Raw genomic sequence first — 17,442 nt, 5'->3', positions numbered from 1 at the left:
TTTATCCTTGGTGTTGGGCATCCAGCTCACGAGGAAAATATCTGGCTCTTTTTTGGCTTTGACTTTCTTCCCCTGCCACTTGTTTTCTTCCACTTCACACTGGGCAGGTTGTGAGCAACCAGCTTATATGATCTCCTGGGCTTAGTGCAGCATCTCACAGCTGCATGTGAACATTGTTTTGACTGGAGCTGAAAAGTGGCTGAAGCCTGCACAGCGCTGTGTTGTGGGGTGTCGAATCTCAGTGGAATCTGAAGTATTGGCAGCCCTCTCACAATGGAAGGGAGTAATTTGATTCAGCGGTAAAATATTATTTAATGCACCTTTAAAGACCGTTGGAATGTTGGTTGAAGCCTCTCCCTTTTCCAAGCGTTTTGTATTGATTCGCGTTATTGTGTGGAGTCTTTTCAACACAGCATAAATAAGTGCCTGTGAGAAGCTGCGATTCCAAAGAAATGGCGTGCGGAGTGAGAGGAGGGCCATTAAAGCCACAGGTTGGCTCGTGAGCCGAGGTGTAACACTTTCCTGCAGAAATGAGACGTTTTTGTCAGAAAGAGGGAGCGAAAGCGAGGGGGACGGCGGGATGTGGGAGATCTGAAAATGGGCTCTGTAGGGAGTAAAAGACGGGTGGCATGGCAGGGATAAGGGGAGGGAGGAGGTGCTGAGTTGTAATGGGGCAGGAGCCAGATGCTCCAGTTTCCTTGACAGAAATGGAGGTCAAGTGCAGCTTTATGTGAAAGGCAACACAGGAAAGAGAGGCCCAGACGTAGAGAGAAAGACGGAGGAGAGGGAGGAAGTATGATGACTTTAACTAGTCGTAAGGGACGCGGTGTAGAAAGCCTCATCCTTCTAACTATAGCAAATAAGGAGGATAAGACAGCGCAGAGGAACGCACAGTGTGGCATCTCCTCCCAGGATGGATGAAGGGGGGATAAAAGGCTCTATGAGCAGCCTAAGTACATTAATTGGTATAAGTGATAGGGAGGGATAAAAATAAAAACATATGCTAACTTTGCAGGGAGGACAGATGGTAATGTGGTGGCTTTAGAGTGTGAGGAGCACTAATGGATAGAAACAGTGTGCAGGGAGAACACATGATGATCTCAAATAGTACATCTGGGAATGGAAGCCTCACCTATTTCAGTAGAAAGCACAAATATTGAGAATAACTTTCAGGTGAGCATCTCAACTCACACTGGATAGTCTCTGGGCCCAGGTAATGATTCTCTAATGTGCAAAAACATATATCACGCGACATGCACCGCAGTCTGCACGAAAAGTTGCAGTGGGGGCAGATTTAGATTTTTTTTTTTGTTTAGAGGAGAATGGAGATAACAGACAGCTGCGGGGAGGATTGAGAATTGAACCGGCGCAGCCAATATAATTGCCAAACAGAACGAGGCACACACCACATTGCACAAACAGCAGACTTCAGAGTCAATAAATCCTCCATCGTCATGAGCCAAGTTCCACAAGCGTGCGAGCTACAAATGTAGCGAGCACAAATGAAGAGTGTAAACATGTTAACATACACGAGAGCAAATTGAAAAAAATACCCTGGATCTGGAATGAGACAAATTTAAATTACGAGGCTCCAATATTGAGAATAATGAATAATGAGATAGTTGAACCCAATAATACTTTCTGAGCTGCCTACCCGATATGTGCACTCAGCTTCAAACCCACTGTATCCCGATGAAGACTGAGATATTATATATATATATATATATATATATATATATATATATATATATATATGTATATATATATATATATATATATATATATATATATATATATATATATATATATATATATATATATATATATATATATATATGGGAATGTCACACAGACAAATAGTACTTAAGTAAAAGTCTGATTTAAAATGTCCTTAAAGGAGAATCTTTTTCAGTTGCGTCATTTCCTTCCATGTTTAAATTATTGTGTTATGTGTTGTGTTATGTTAAAGGTCTTGAAAGTTGAAAAGATCCACACCAACGGATGCTCCTCTCACAGACAACACTGCTCCTGAAACGTCAGTATTCCCGCCTTTATTTATGTAACTTTGTGACATCATATTATGTCATCACGTCATATATTTGTAACATTTGATGCCTACTGGTTAGTTTGGCATGTTAGAATTGAGTTAGCGCAGCTGCTATGTTGCTGTTAGTAGTGCTTGTTCAGGTGTGTGTGAGCTGACCAATCAGGGAAGACTGGAGATTCAGGAGGGAGGGGCATAAAATGGCACTTTTAACTATCAAAATATACTATAATATGTTTACCTGCTATGGTTGACTGATTACTGGATCGGATATTCAGCATTTTTCTGGTTATGGGAATCAGTGTTTTGTCATCCTGATTGCCTCTGATGCAGTATGCAATCTGCAAAGTGACTAGTAACTGAAGTAGTGGAGTAAAAAGTACAATATCTGCCTCCAAAATGTCACATAGTGGAAGAATAGAGTAGCAGAAAATAACTAAAAAATCTAAACTGTACTGAAGGACAGCACTTCCATCAGTGATTTAGAACTAATTTCTTCTGCAGATTAATACATACTTAGTGCTCTTGTGTTTGTGGGATTGAATCAAAACACACTGGTGTCCATGTTTTTCATAATAATATATAAACATGTTACCTGGTGCAGTGCACTGGTGTGGCTCTCTGATGTGTTTTTAATAGTTTAATCTCTGTGCTCTGAGGGGAAGTGTGCAGGAGATGACTTTTTTGGAAAAAAAAAAAAAAGAGAGAGAGAGAGAGCCGGGGGAGGGTGGGAGGAGTTCGTCGTCCACTGGCTGCAGCACCTCTCTCTGATCTAAGTGCCTCAAGAAACAGGACATGGAAATGTGTAACAGCCGTGGTGTGTGCGTTTTTTTTTTCTGTGTATCCGTGAGCAACGGGCTGCGACGTGAGACCGCATGTAAGGAGGTATATGAAAAAGGAGCTACTCTCGACTCCCCTGGGGTGAGGTTTGTGTATGTGTGTGCACAGATATGTATGTGATCTCCATACAAATCTCTGGTCTGGGAACCCATCTGCCCTTGTGCTTAATATTCCTTCATGAGCTCCAGCCTGCCTCTGTCTGTTGACCAGTGTTATGAAGGAGGATGTAACGACAGGGCCTTCAGGCTTCTGCTACAGAATATTGTTTTGCTCAGGAGGCAGGCCCGAGGCGGTTAAATCAAGCATCATCACAGGCTCTTTATTTCCATTCATTCGGCCTGCCCTGAACTTAAGAGCTCTCTGTGGTAACAGCGGGTGTCAACGCCTGTGGAAAGGGGTGACGAGCTAATATAACCACTCTTTCATTTAGGGTTTTAAGGCTTACATGTGGAGGGAAGATGAGCAGTAATATTCTATTAAAACTCCAAAGGTATCTCCAAAAAACACAGCGGAGAAGATATCACCAGAGTAACCAACCAACCTCTCTGCTAGCTACTGCTAGCTAATTAGCTCATGGCTCAGTTAGCCATGGAGCCAGTAGCCCAAGAATTGGTCTAGTCACCACAGGTAATGAGCCCCCAACTCAACTGGATGTGACCAAACTTGGAATGAGCACAGATCCAAGACCGACTGAGGTCAGTTTGACAACAGGGGATACAGTAAGGAGGCGATTTACAGCAGCTTTGGCCAAGACTTTGATTTAAGAGACGACAAGACACAGCAGGCAGGGCCAGAAGAAAGATGGAAGAGTCAGACACCAGCAATGAATGAGGACTGCGTATAGTGTCAGAATATTTTCACATCTTACTCTTGAGTTAAGGATGTATTTTGACTTGACCAGCAGTGACAGAAAAATTAGTGAGAAAATAACAAACCAAGAATGTGTTGATTACTTTTTTGTTTCGTCAGTCTGAATGAAGACAATCAAGCTTGTCTCAGTATAAAAGTGGAAGGTGTACGCGTGTCATTTTCTTTCTATTAAGGAAAACTAAAGTAAAAGTGTTGTTTATTGTGTTCATTCATTACACTGGTAGCTTTTTTTTTTAAAGATGTGAAACTTTTGGATTCATTCAAATGCCGCGCGCTAAATCAGAAAATGTTCCAGCAACACTCCCTAATTCAGTAACTCTGCTTGAACTCAAATCCTGATGACATTGAAGCAAAAGGGAAATTTCTTTTTTTTTCTTTTTTTTTTTTTCATATCCTGCTCTATTCCTCCGGCTCTTTGAGAAACTGAAGTGCACATTCCTGTATCATTTCAGGCTTTCTCCCTCTTTACCCCCGGCTGTGATAGGTTCTCATGAAAGCCGGCTTTTCTCGCATCCTGATAGGCTCCTCTGTCACATAATTGGGGGTTTTCTCGGAGCGCTGGCTTTAAAGGTTTGTCCCCTGTTATCAGCGCTAATGAGAAAATGAGCAGCGTTGCACTGATATGTTCCAGAGCAGCAATGGAAGTTTAATGTGCTGTCTGTAAATAACACACAACACAGTCAGATGTGTACTCTAATAAAGATAAGTGCTCTCCGTCTGTGCCTGTGTGCTCTTTTCTTCTCCTGCTCTCTGCAGAATTGAATATTTTTGGGTCGGGCTTGTGTTGTTTTACAGTATTTGTTATAAAATGAACATCAAAACTCAATACTTTTTCCCCATGCCTTTACAAGAATGGAAAACAATTTGATTTTTTTTTTTTTTTAAGGAGATTCCCAGACTTACTTATGCTGCCAGCAAAACTGAATAAATAGCCAACCCAGTCGTCTATCTGTCGCTTCCTTCACTCCAAAAAATACTCCAGAGCCTCCACTGCGGCGAGAACAAGATGTTCCCGTCTTTCGCCATTTCAGACTCTCAATACATAATTATATGGAATGTAACCAATTTATCCGAGCCTTCATCTTCGCACTCTTTCGCCCCCTTAGCCATGTTTTCTCCCCTGACAGGGCAGCTGGTTGCATTGTATCATCTCAATGTCTCGCTTCGCCGCGTGTACAAACCCTTTTTTGGCAACTACAAGCAGCCCGGCCAGCCAAGAGAGGCTTTTGTCGACTCCTTCCCAGTCTGTATTAATATTTACCAGGCTCGGAAACACAGGCAGATGTCAACCATGAGGCGATTCCTGCGTGTTGCTCGGTGGTGAGCCCACTCTTGTTCTGGATTAAAGTGTAATCCGACCATCAGATTTGTGGTGTTGAAACATTTTGTACAATGGCGAGTGTCTGTGTGTGTCTGTGTGTTCCCACTTTCTTTGGATGCGGCAGAACTGGACTGGAGTGTTCGTTGATAGCCGTGATGAAAATACAAAAATATCCACCAGCATATTTCTAAATCTGACTTTGCTCTCTTTTGACCCCGACACATATGGAAGACTGAACTAGAATAAATTAAGTTTTTATACACAGTCAAACACACAGCAATACAACCCACACGCTCAGTGTAACATTAACACAGATCCGTCTTTGTAACCCCTAATGCCCTCTTTATTTTAATGTAACCTAGTAGGATGCAAACTCAATCTTACAAAGTCAACATTTCAGCGCTGTTTAATACAAATACAAGAAACCAAGTGTGATGTAAGTACGAAGCCTCCTCCAGCTTTAACCACACACAGCAGGAGTCCAAATGTGCACTGAATATGATATTAAAACCTCGGTATATTAAAACCTGGCATGTATCTTATCTCCACTGTGGTTATTGGATGCTGCGCAAAAACAGTGGTGTATTTGTCTTGGAGACTGTATGACACCCGATGAGACGGCATAAATCAATACGCACTCTCAAACACACAGCAGAGCTGCAACCCGACGATTACTTTCAGTATGGATTCATCTGCCGTATTTCACAATTAATGGTTTAGTTCGTATAACGTTGAATAATGGTGAAAAATGCTAATTGCAATTTCCCAAAGTGACGTCTTCAAGTTTTGTCCAACCAACAGTCCAAAACCCTTTTCAGTGTGCTTGATCTGTTGCAAGGCTGCATGATGCATTAAAAGTCTGGATTTCAGCACTGGACAGCTCCCACAAGGAGCTCTTTTTTTTTTTTTCAGGAGGGACAGCTCCGGAGTCTGTTCAGTATTCAAATCTTTCTAGTGTGTCAGCTAAAATGTACTGACCACCACACCCAGATCCCCTGCAAAAGTGGACTATCATCCATACATAATCTATAATCCAGTCATACTGCAACATAGTCAAAAGACGTCTGATTCTGGTTCTAGATATTCCAGTTGAAATGGAGCTAGACGGTTTGATAGACAAAGCTCTGTGTGATAGGGATTACATTCACTAGTGGACATTTTGAGAATGTACAAGTGTTTAAAGGGGCACTGCAGCGATTTAGTATTTCATTTTTGTAAAGATTGGAGACTCATAAGAGATAGATCAATCAATTAAAAGCGTCAGAGGCCGAGCTATCCTTACGTTTAGTCTCTGGCAGGGTTTTATTCATGGCTTTATTTCTGATACTAAATGCGAAGATAGACAGGAGACACGATAAGAGAGCGCGGAAATGCCATGTAGCGAAGGGCCAGAGGTCAGATTTGAACCCTGAGCCCAGTGGCGGATTCGGGATGTTTGAAGGGTTAGGGGCGGGGCACCAGCTGTATGCGGTATATCACACTATGACAATATCCAGAATCTAAGATAAAATATAGTCTCATATCCATATAACACTGTATTATTATTTTACCCATCCCTTGTCTCAGGTGTGGGTCAGGCTTCTAGAAAGCTGATATCCTACATTTCCCATGATGCATTTTCATAATCCATTTCAACCACAGCCTTCATCAGACCCTCCTCGTCTCCTTTTTGTAAACTTCTTTCAAACTCCACACTTATAGTTTGTAATGCCTACCTTCTGTTGAAAGTGAAAATGACCCTGATGACGTCACCAGGCTATTTTTATTTTTTTTTTAACCAAAAGCCCGTCCAGAACCACAGAAGACATTACACAGCTGTTTTCCAGGTGTAGCGCTCCCTGTTATGAAATGAACTGCATAATATTAGTGGGGTGCCCTCTGAAAAATGTTGAAATATTGAGTTACTGACTGTATTTAGGTTGGTCTCAGCTGGTGAGGAGCTGACTGTTACGCAATGTTTTTCACCTCAAACTAAAAAGGAAGAAGAGGAAAAGCACCACACCCAATTCTGCTGGGATTTCCCAACAACAAAGAGCTTCCAAAACTTTCTATGCGGATTTCCTCGGGGGTTGGGAGGCGGGAGGGAGAAAAGAGATGGATGCAGTTCGTTTCCACTCAGACGCTAATTTGGGTTTACACTGATTAAGCTGTCCATCGTGCTGCCAGGAGACCTCGGTGTATGTGTGATCCACTGCCCGCCCGAGCGTATGTGAGCGGAATCTCTAAAGCTTAAGGGGACGCCGTCAGCAGTGCCGGCGATTCGCAGGGAGGAGGACATGAAAGAGCTGCGGAGAGCCGGTGACATCGCTGGGATTACAGATGGGAGAGGAATCCTCCTCCCGCTCGGTCTGACAATTAACAAGGGGATAACTGCAAAACAAGCCTGGCGACTCTGTCGTCAGCCCGGTCCTCAGGTGCACAGAGGGAAAGCGGCTAATTGAATGTAGAATTGAAAACAGGATTGAGTAATGAGACATGATGAGGCAGTGTTTTTGACTCCTGTCAGCGTTTCATCTTGTTTTCCCATGTTAACGGAGGCAAAACATTTCACAAACTGATACTGTAGCATCTTGTTAGGTATGGCCGTGTTGTGTTGAAATCCAGCCATTGAAACTGATTATTTATTCCCCCTCATGACGACAAGATACTAACAATTCATGGCACCATATGGAATGGAATTAAAACCTAATAAAGGTAGATGTCAGCAGTGTTCACGCCCCATAATACAATGTAAAATAGCAACATATGCTACCTATTGGCAGTCTGGCCTCTCACAATGGCTAATAATCTCCATATCAAGTGTAGGCCCTGTGGGTCTGAGGCTGTGAACTCGCACTAAGCTGACAAGAGCAGCTTTTGACCCTCAACCCCCGAACCAGCAGCCGGGCGGATCATGTCCGAAGGGAGACAGTGGCCTGACAATGATCCCTCGCCCAAGGCTTCGTGCTGTCACAACACACACACCAACACATTATGTTTACTTGAGATGCTTATAAGCAAGTTTCAGAAACACTTGTTTTTCTACCTTAGTGAGTTCAGTCTGGTTCATCTTGGGTTCGACTGTACCCGTAAATCTGAAGCCAGCGGTAAAAACTAAAGTTGGTCCACTCACTGTACTGTGCTTCGTTTGTCCTAATGTGCCTTAAGACCCATATCATCGTAGGCAGAGAGTTCCAGCTCCTCAAATCAAAGGATTTGCTGCTTTTCTTTGTCATTCATGAGAGTAAATGAAGAGACTTTGGGTTTTGGACTGTTGGTTGGACAGAAATTGTGATGAACATGGTCGGGCTGATAGACGTTGCCACTGTCCATCGCTGATGGCTGACCATCATCTACCACTGAGCCCTTTAATTTCGTAAAATATACAATGATATCGTTGTCCATCTCTATGTTTGACTGCGGTTATTGTCATATGCCAGTCTGGAAGACATTGCCCAAACCTAACGATGACTTTTCCACAACACAGACCAGACATGAGTCAAAGCACAACAAGCAGGTATTTGTTGAACAATTCTTTTAAAGGAATAGTTTGACATTTTTGTTGATTTGTCATTAGCGTCTACGAGACAGACACACAATGTGAACAATAATGTATTCTTGGTAATACTTAAGTCCAGTCGCGAGAATAAAAAGTAGGAATTGTACATTTCTGCTAACCACAGATACAATCAAATATGTGCGTGTCACAGCTGATACATCAAGATTTCAGATGGTGGACAGGATGGAGGTGTTCTGACAGCTGGACGAGACGGCTACTGCAGCGTAGCACTTAACATATATGGACTTCCACGGATACGTCCATGGTGGACATTGGCAGCAAACGTGTCACATCACGTTCAAGTTATATGCCTATTAGCTGACTCTCACATCAGGGGGTGATGGCATTATTACAGCAAACATGGCTGCCAAACCACAGACCACAGTTCAAGTCACACCAGAGGATATTCTTAAGGACACCAAAACAAAACAGGTATTTTAAGCCAACCCATGATCATTTCCTCAACGTAAGCAAGTGTTTTTTTGTTTGCACGGCATTCTAAACACATTTAAAGTCGCGGTTGAACTTATCTGCAGTTTGGCAGAAAGGCACTTAGCTAACATTTATTCTCACGACTGGGTGGCAGCCAGGCAACAGACCACTGTTCGAGATGGCGTTTCAACCTTTTTCCACGGCTTCAACCACTGGATATTATTAACAAGACAAGCCGCGTCTGTGGTGACAGAAACCACAGAAGACAAGACGTCATCTTTTATCAAGCTCTGCAGTTCTGTGTTTTCACCTACCCGGACCAAATCACAGCATTGATACAATATAAAACAGGAACCTGAACCCCCAAAGAACGTAGGGATGCCACATAAAGAAATGTGTAGTTTCAACATATCTGTGGTTTCTGGCATACATTATGCATGTAAGAGAACAGCGTGAGACATCTAAACATCTTAATTTGCTTGCTGCGTGTTATGTGACTCATGATTCTGTTGGTGCGTCCCGTCCGGTGGCACCACGGTTGAGTTACCAGCCACCGTAACCACCAGCACCAGCCGGTGACTCCGCTGACCGAGCACCACATCTTCTCCCCCACGACAGATATGAGCAGCACAATCAATTGCACCACAGGAGAGTAAATAAACTTGAGCCAATGCAACTGCAGCTAATCAATATAACAGGCTTCAGGTGCAGCTCAGAATGAGTCTGATGAGGAAGGCAGAGTGGATGGTCTCATTCTGGGAAAAGCCATCTTGACAGGGGGGCACAACATTGATCCCGGACATGAGAGCGAACATGCTTCTCTCAGCTCACATGGAAAGAAAACGAGGCTTGTTTTCAGACTAAACTGTGTCTGTGTGTGTGGCTGGATGAGAAGGTGTCTCATGTAATGCTTCTGGCTTCTTTTGAAAAAGAAAAAAAAAAAAAAAGGTCAGTGAGTTTCAGTTCGGATTTTACTCTCAGCCTCAGCATGTGAGTAATTTAGCCCCTGGCACAAATGTTCTCATGCATTAAACCACAACAACAATCTTGGCTTTAGAAGAAAAAAAAAGAAAAGAAAAATCCATTTTGTCAGACGAGGAGCCGAGGCAGCTGTCAAACACAAAATACTGTAACACAATCAGTGGTCGAGCTCTGGCGCACACACACACACACACACACACACACACCAAACAAAAAAGCAACCAAAACACCGTCGAACTGAAAACCTGAAAAAAAAAAGTGAGGATGAAATGACGTGACCCCTTCCACTCACTCTCACAGTGTGCTGTTTTACATTTTTCCCAGCCGCTGGCAGGGCAGCCGTCATGCGTTACTCTGTTTTTTTTTTCCTCCCCATTAAATGCCAGCCACTGCGTCTGTCTGCACCAAAAACAACTCGCTGCTCACAAGCATCGACCGAACAGCCCTGAACGGAGTAGACGAGCTGCGCGCAGCAGTGTCACATTTTACTACTACAGCACTGTAGCGGCTACATGTCACACATTACGCGCGGAGACGTGCACCCTGAGCCCCCCCGACCTAACGACGCGTCAATTTGCACGACCGACTACAAAAAAATAACGGTGGGGGGGAAACAGAACCGGACTGGGTGACCAGAGATGTCGAGCGTCGCAGAGGAATCGATGACATCATGTCTGTGGGGGGAAGATGTAGTTTTTTTGTGAAAACAGATGCTCGTCTGGCCTCTGGTTGCAGAGTTGGGGAGTATTTTGACGCGGGGAGGGGAGAGACAGGGTGAACCGAGGCGACCATGTGTAGTGTGATGCACTGTGATGCGCGCGGCGCGCCTGACACACACACTCACACACGCACACAGACGCACGCACACGCTCAGACAACGTATACACACACACACACACACACAGGAGCTCTCAGCTTCTACCTGTCCGTCTTTGAACGGAACCAGCCACTCTTTCCCTCCCCACACAAGCGCAATGGCGCACTGTGATGAAACAATCACAAAGCGGTGCAGTTTTGTGTGGCGGATCACGCTGAGGGGAAACTGCGTAAAACGTGAAGCTGTGTTGGAAAATGCAAATGCGGGCATGTGAGTGGAGACTGTGGGGCGAGCGTAATGGCATCACCACGGTGCTGATTTTCACCCCGGTCATGTACACAACAACGGGTTATACCAGGTGACAGTCAGGAGGAGGTTAGGAGGCTGAAGTGAGCGGGAGAGCGGGAGAGGAGCGCGGCGCGCCGAGCTTTCAGAGCTTTTAACCGATCTCTGTTGAGCCAAACTTTCAGGTTGCCTTACCTCCACACTTGTCCCAACTGAAAGATGTGAATGATGGTCTGCCAGACCCAGACAGAGAGGCGGCAGCACCTGTCTCTCTGCAGACCGACCGTGGCTCTTCGACTGCTCAGCCCCTCCACGGAGCCCAGTCCGCCCCCAGTGAAATCCTGCACAAACCACCTGAAGCTCAGGATCTGGACCAGTACCGAGGGCACCAACACGAAGAACAGGGTCAGGCCGGACCACAGGAAGTCCTGCTTGTGGTAATAGTCGATGGACAGCCACAAATCGGTCCCCACGTCCCAGAAAAAGACCAGCATTGCCAGGATGATCCACAGGCAGTCCAGCCAGAGGCGCTCCTCCTGCGGTGGCCGCGCCGCATCTCCCCTCTTCCCCTTCCCCTTCCCCCGGAGGTAATGCAGGCAGGCGCTCCGGCAGCCCCAGTAGCACGACGAGGTGTTGCAGCAGTGGCAGATGTGGAATGAGCTGCCGTCCCGATTGTCGTCCTCTCCCGTCCCCACCACCTCGTCCAGGTTGTGCAGCTGGGCGAAACCGGTGACGACCCCGCGACCATCGGATTTCGCTGCCATCTTTCCCTCTGATGTTTCCACCTCCTCCGGCTTCCGGGGTTCGTGACGACACTTCCCTGACACCTGTTTTGCACCCCAAATGTTGGAGCCATCTAAAAGCGGGGTGTCAGCGCGTCGCCGTCGCTCGCTCGGTCCCCGGATTGCGCACCGGTGGCGCCACGGACGCAGCACATCTTGTCTCGCTTTCCCCCCACCTCCCGCTGCAGACGTGTCCCCACCTGCTAACAACGACCTAATCTACAAGTTCAAGCAAACTGAGCGCGGAACTCATGCATCCAGCCGGGGTGGACCAATTTTCTACCTGCGCGCTAATCTCGCTCCCCGCTGCTCAGTTGTTTCCCCTCTCTGCAGCTCTCCTCCAGCTGCAAACTGAGTGCCATGAGCAGACCGTCCCTCCACTGTCCCACGCCGACGTAATTCATCTCTCCCCCCTCCTCCTCCTCCTCCTCCTCCCCTTCCCAGCTCTCCCTTTCTCTCACCCCCTCCTTTCTCTCACTCTCGCTCCCTCTCTCTCTCTCTCTCTTTCACACACACACAAACACACGCACAGTCTCTCCCTCTCAACGTGGTTGTTGCCATCTAGTGTCTTGTTTGAAGCCCCCAGATACGCAGGAGTGGACTGACTGCATGATGTAAGGCAACACGCCTCACCACCATCACCACCACCAGCACCACCAAAGGCAGCCTTTCCTGTTGTTTCAACGTTTGACTCAGCCCCAGTGACACAGTGTGGGGTCACTTTGTGTAGGAGGAAACACCCTTAGGTGTTCTGTAGTGTCCCTTTAGGTTGTTATCATCATTGCTTGTCTTCAACGCACTTGTGATATTAATATTTTTCATCGGAGAGGAGTACTTTCCACGCCAACAGTTAGAAATGGACCCTGTAAGACAAAAGGGCAAAACTGAATCCTCCAGGGTGGAGACAGAATTTATCTATAGGTGAATCTATAGGCCTCTGGTGCGGTTGCTAAGAGACATGTTGGGTCTTCTCCCCCCCTCAGTGAACAAGGGGTTAAGCGTTCGCTGAACACTGACGCTCTCCCCTCTGGAAACATGTGCGAGCAAACGAGCTGGTGAGTCGGCCGCGAGGCTCAGGAGCAGCCCAGTGATTAGACTGTGCCCAGTGAGCTGCCACGCGGGGTCAGATCCAGTGTGAGATTGATTGGATCATGTCCGCCTCAGCCCCGCTGCCGGCGGCTCTGCTCTCCTGTTGTGGACTGCCGGGTTTCATCGGAGCTGTCCAGTGCTGAAACACTGCTGAATTTTCTCTCCTGCACTTCTCTCTGAAGCCCCTCGGTGAGGTTTTAACCCTGAAACGCAGCCTTAAGCCCCCTGGAAGAGGTGGGGGAGAGGGCAAAATGTCCTCGATTTGTAAAGGTTGTAATATTTTATTTGACCCTCGAGGGGCGATTTGAAGGTGAGCTGGTTTGTAGACACGCAGGCAACTTATTCAAACGCATAAGTAATCCAACGGTACAAAATGTGGGAGTAAATATGAGGTTTGTTAGGTCTAAAAGTGCGAGAAATGCTTTTATCAAAGGGGCATTGTGTAGTTCTGAGGAAGGAATTTCAATCAGAAGACAAACAAACTGAATAGACAGATTCTCTTTGATTTCATGACTGAATAAACAAACTGACCTTAAAGGTCAACAGATTTTCACACTGCTTTACTTTGTTTATAAGTGGCGGACCCTGCCACCTTTCTAGCCTCAAACAGTGTTCTGGGAACTTATTTTCCTCTGAGAACAGCTTGATTATTAACTTATGGAAAAAAGTTCTGAGTTTGTATTATTACCTCATTGATATTGTAAATATTTAAATCCTGACTTTGAATTTCTTCTCCCAAACTACGTAGTGCCCTTTTAACCCACAAACAGAGTAAAATGAGCTTCTAATTTATCTTCAGAACATCACAGGTTTCTGGAACGAACCAAAAATCACTTCTGTCTCTTTTGTCCTCACTGTGAAAAATGCTCACAAGCATCCATACACACATTAGACACACAACGCGCCCTCTGCATAATCACAACTGCATTACAAGGCCAGAGTTATGTTTAAAGTTTAGACCGAGAGATTCATCTCATCAAACGCCCACATGAATTCCAATCCAAAATGTACATTGAATAATTCTTTAACTCAAATGGCTTCGACTGTAATTATATCAGAGTATGTCGGTATGAGCACAAAATCACGTGAAGTGCAGACAACCGGCTCAAAAGAAGGCACATCACTAAGCAGCCGCGTCAAGAATGTGATATTTGAGTTAATGGTATGTTTAAATAATACTGTTATAACAATAAACTGGATGTGTTTTGGTATTCAGATAGAAGATACATCTCATTTCTAGTTCCATAGTTTTTATGATCTACTTGTATCAGATGTTTTGTCACTGTGATCTGTATGCTCTGTGATTTTGTTGTGTTTGTTCGGAACTTGGAAGCGATCCTTCCTCTGTGGTTCTTCCTGAGTTTTCTCCCTTTTCCTCAGTTTTCACCCTTTTGTAGAAGTTTCTCTCTCAGTGGAATCGTGGGTCTGAGGACAGGATTACGAATCCTCCAGAGGCAACGTGATTTGTGATTTAAGGCTATGTGAATAAAACTGACTCACTGTGAATTTATCAGTTTGAAACTTGTTTTCATGTTTCAAGACATATAAAAAGGTTGGTGTTTTAGATTCTACCAAATTTTCACAAAATGTCTTAAATTATCTGTAAAAACAAAACGAAACAAAAATATCAACACCTCCTCCTCCTCCTCCTCCTTCTTCTTCTTCCTCTTCTTCTTCTTCTTCTTCTTCTTCTCCAGAATATGTTGTGAAAATATGAAAATCCATTTTGTTTGTAAAGTTTAACTAGACTTTAGTTTAACTGGCTTCCAAACTAGCTGTGCATTCCAGCCTCATACTCATACGTGCATCACTCCGTTGTGTGTTGCTAAAAGCGTTCAGTCGTAAGCAAAATGTATTTTTGAGAGGAGTGACTGTGATGTTATCGTCATATCCACCTCTGCCAATCTTGTGACTAATGACACATCACATCACGAACCTCCCCCAACTCTCCATCAGCGAGTAGATAATGACTGAATTTACATTTTTTGAACACATGAGCTTCTCCTTTAACACATTACGGAGAGGTTGTCTTGTCCTGTCCAGCCCGGATAAGAGATCAGCCACTGGACCTGGGAAATGGAGCTCAGAGGAACTTTCATTCACCCACTTAATTCTGATTGGGTTCACTGGACCAGGTCTTCTCTGGTTTCATGTCAAAACAACCACATGTTTTCATCCAGTGTAATAATATATCTTATAGTACAAGAGAGAGCGCTTGTTGCGTGCTTTGTGTGATCACAGTTACAGTAAACACAGCACAACTAAAGCTGCTAGGCTTGATTTAATTATTCTGTAGTCATTATTAAAAGCCATCACAGAAATCTACGATAATCTTTTATTATGCGGTCCAGATACATCTTGTAAAATGAGACAGTTTAGCACCTCTCATGGTTGATTGATACTTATGTAGTGAGATGGGAACGTCCATGGTTTCATAAATGCATCAGAACATCCAGGACGTCCTCAGGGCTGTTGGGCACTTTTGAGCGGCTCGCCCAGATGCACACTCACCTCCTAATGTTCAGGAGATTGTAGGCAGCTTAATGCAGCCAGGGCCTCACAGCAATAAAAACAAATCAAATCACGGGACATCCGTTCAAATTATAAAGCACTTTCTTAACCAATTTGTCACGAATCGTTTTACAGGGGCAGCAAACGGGCATTAGTCATTTTTAAACAAAGCAAAGGCAAAATCGCAACGTGTGTGTGTGTGTGCGTGCATGCGTGTGTGTGTGTGTGTGTGTGTGTGTGTGTGTGTGTGTGTGTGTGTGTGTGTGTGTGTGTGTGTGAGCCAGAGAGAGTGGGTGAGCATTAAGGATTACAAGGCAGGAGTTGCAAGAAGAACTCAGAGGTCCCTCGAGGAAGAGATCACGATGAAGGTTGCTCAGGGTGGCGTAGGCTAAACAAATCAGACTGTGTGTGTGTGTGTGTGCGTGTGTGTGTGTGTGTGTGGATGGAGCACTGATTCCCTCCAGTCAGCTGTACTCGATGTTCAGGTGGAGCAAAAACCTTGATGCTTTGTGGACAAGGCCGTGTCATGTCTCACTTCACACTCCTCTAACTAATAAAAGCAGCAGCAGGAAGACGATAATAACAAGTTTAGAAGAGGTTTTCCTGCTGCTGAGGTTTTGTACACGCTCGCTTTCGTGTTTGTGGATATTGCAGTGAAGAGAAAAGGTTTCTAATTCTAGAAAACAAGGTTTTTTTAGTTTATATGATGTACAAATCAGGGAGCCGGAAAGATTTGTAGCCATTCATCCACGGATAACACAAAAAAAGATGACAACATAATGACACGTCCTGTTTTTTAATGTAATGATAAGTTAGTAATGAGCGAGTACATTGACAGGGACCAGAGTTTTGACGAGGTTATTTTACAAATATATCCTAATACATTTATTGATCGCCTGTTAAAAGATGCTACCAGTAATGTAATCCAAGTAGCACAATTTATTTTTATATTTAAGTAATGTAACCCTCATTACTTTTGGATTACATGCAAATAAACACAAGACATAAGAAATGAAAATGAAAACTTTTCACTTAACACTTAATCCTGTTAGTTGTCCCCTTTATACTGACGCATCTGTAATCCTAACACTTTTTTTGTAACTTTTCCAGAACACTGTCGCCTTTTTTGTTGTTACTTGATGATGTCATCCTGTCACATGTACTCCGTTACTCCTCAAGCCTGACAGTGACCAGCCGCTAACTTTTGACTCGCCGCCAACAGCTGAGAAAAACCTCCGTAATGCAAAAAAGAATGCGACAAATGTATAAACAAATGTTGTACAACATGATTAAAACAGAATGAGATGATAGGTACTGTAAATAATATTTTTAAAAGTACACTATGCAGGATTTTCCTAAAAAATTAACATATGGTGATCATCTAGGTGGCAATCTCTCTGAGTCGTCACATATGACCCTACTAGGAGAGTGTGGCTGTGCAGAGACCCTGCCATCTGCTTGCTTTACATATTTTCCTATTCATTTCTGGGGAAAGATGGTTCATATTTGAGTCTCTTTCTCAGGGCGTCACACATTCAGCTGCTTTAGACTTGCAGAAAACATCTGTATTCGACTGCACAATCAACTCCCTTTTTGCCTTTGAATGGTGTGTTCACAAACAGCAGCTGACACATCCCGCACAGTGCATCTTTAATGTTTAATATTTTACCTCTTCAACTTATTGGTATTATTATTATTTCATGCTTGTCATGAGATTAGGGAAATGTTTCAAACAAGTTGGGACGAGGTCAACCAAAGACACATTAAAAAAGCCTTTTGTTCAACATTTTGTTTCATAAGAATATTTGATTTGTGCGACCATGTGGAAGCTCCGTCTCCCTCGCACTTACGTTAGCAGACTCTGGGTGTCCGGAGGTACAGAAACGATGATCCTTGGAAGAAATTCCAGACTCTCTAAATAACAAAAAGCCG

At 44.3% G+C, this 17,442-nt stretch overlaps 1 protein-coding gene across 1 annotated transcript in view; it reads right to left on the bottom strand.

Moving 5' to 3' along the window:
- xkr6b (XK, Kell blood group complex subunit-related family, member 6b) overlaps positions 1–11,892 on the bottom strand; it is a 55,714-nt gene extending 43,822 nt beyond the window's left edge. The window contains exon 1 of the mRNA XM_037086564.1: positions 11,324–11,892. Within this exon, the coding sequence (XP_036942459.1) occupies positions 11,324–11,892 (569 nt within the window). The remainder of the gene's footprint in view (positions 1–11,323) is intronic.
- Between the last annotated feature and the right edge of the window lie 5,550 nt (positions 11,893–17,442).

This window comes from Acanthopagrus latus, chromosome 22 (assembly GCF_904848185.1).
Source record: "Acanthopagrus latus isolate v.2019 chromosome 22, fAcaLat1.1, whole genome shotgun sequence".
Taxonomy (NCBI): domain Eukaryota; kingdom Metazoa; phylum Chordata; class Actinopteri; order Spariformes; family Sparidae; genus Acanthopagrus; species Acanthopagrus latus.
The sequence above is the reverse complement of the archived record's forward strand: the minus strand, read 5'-3'. Positions and strand labels throughout refer to the sequence as shown.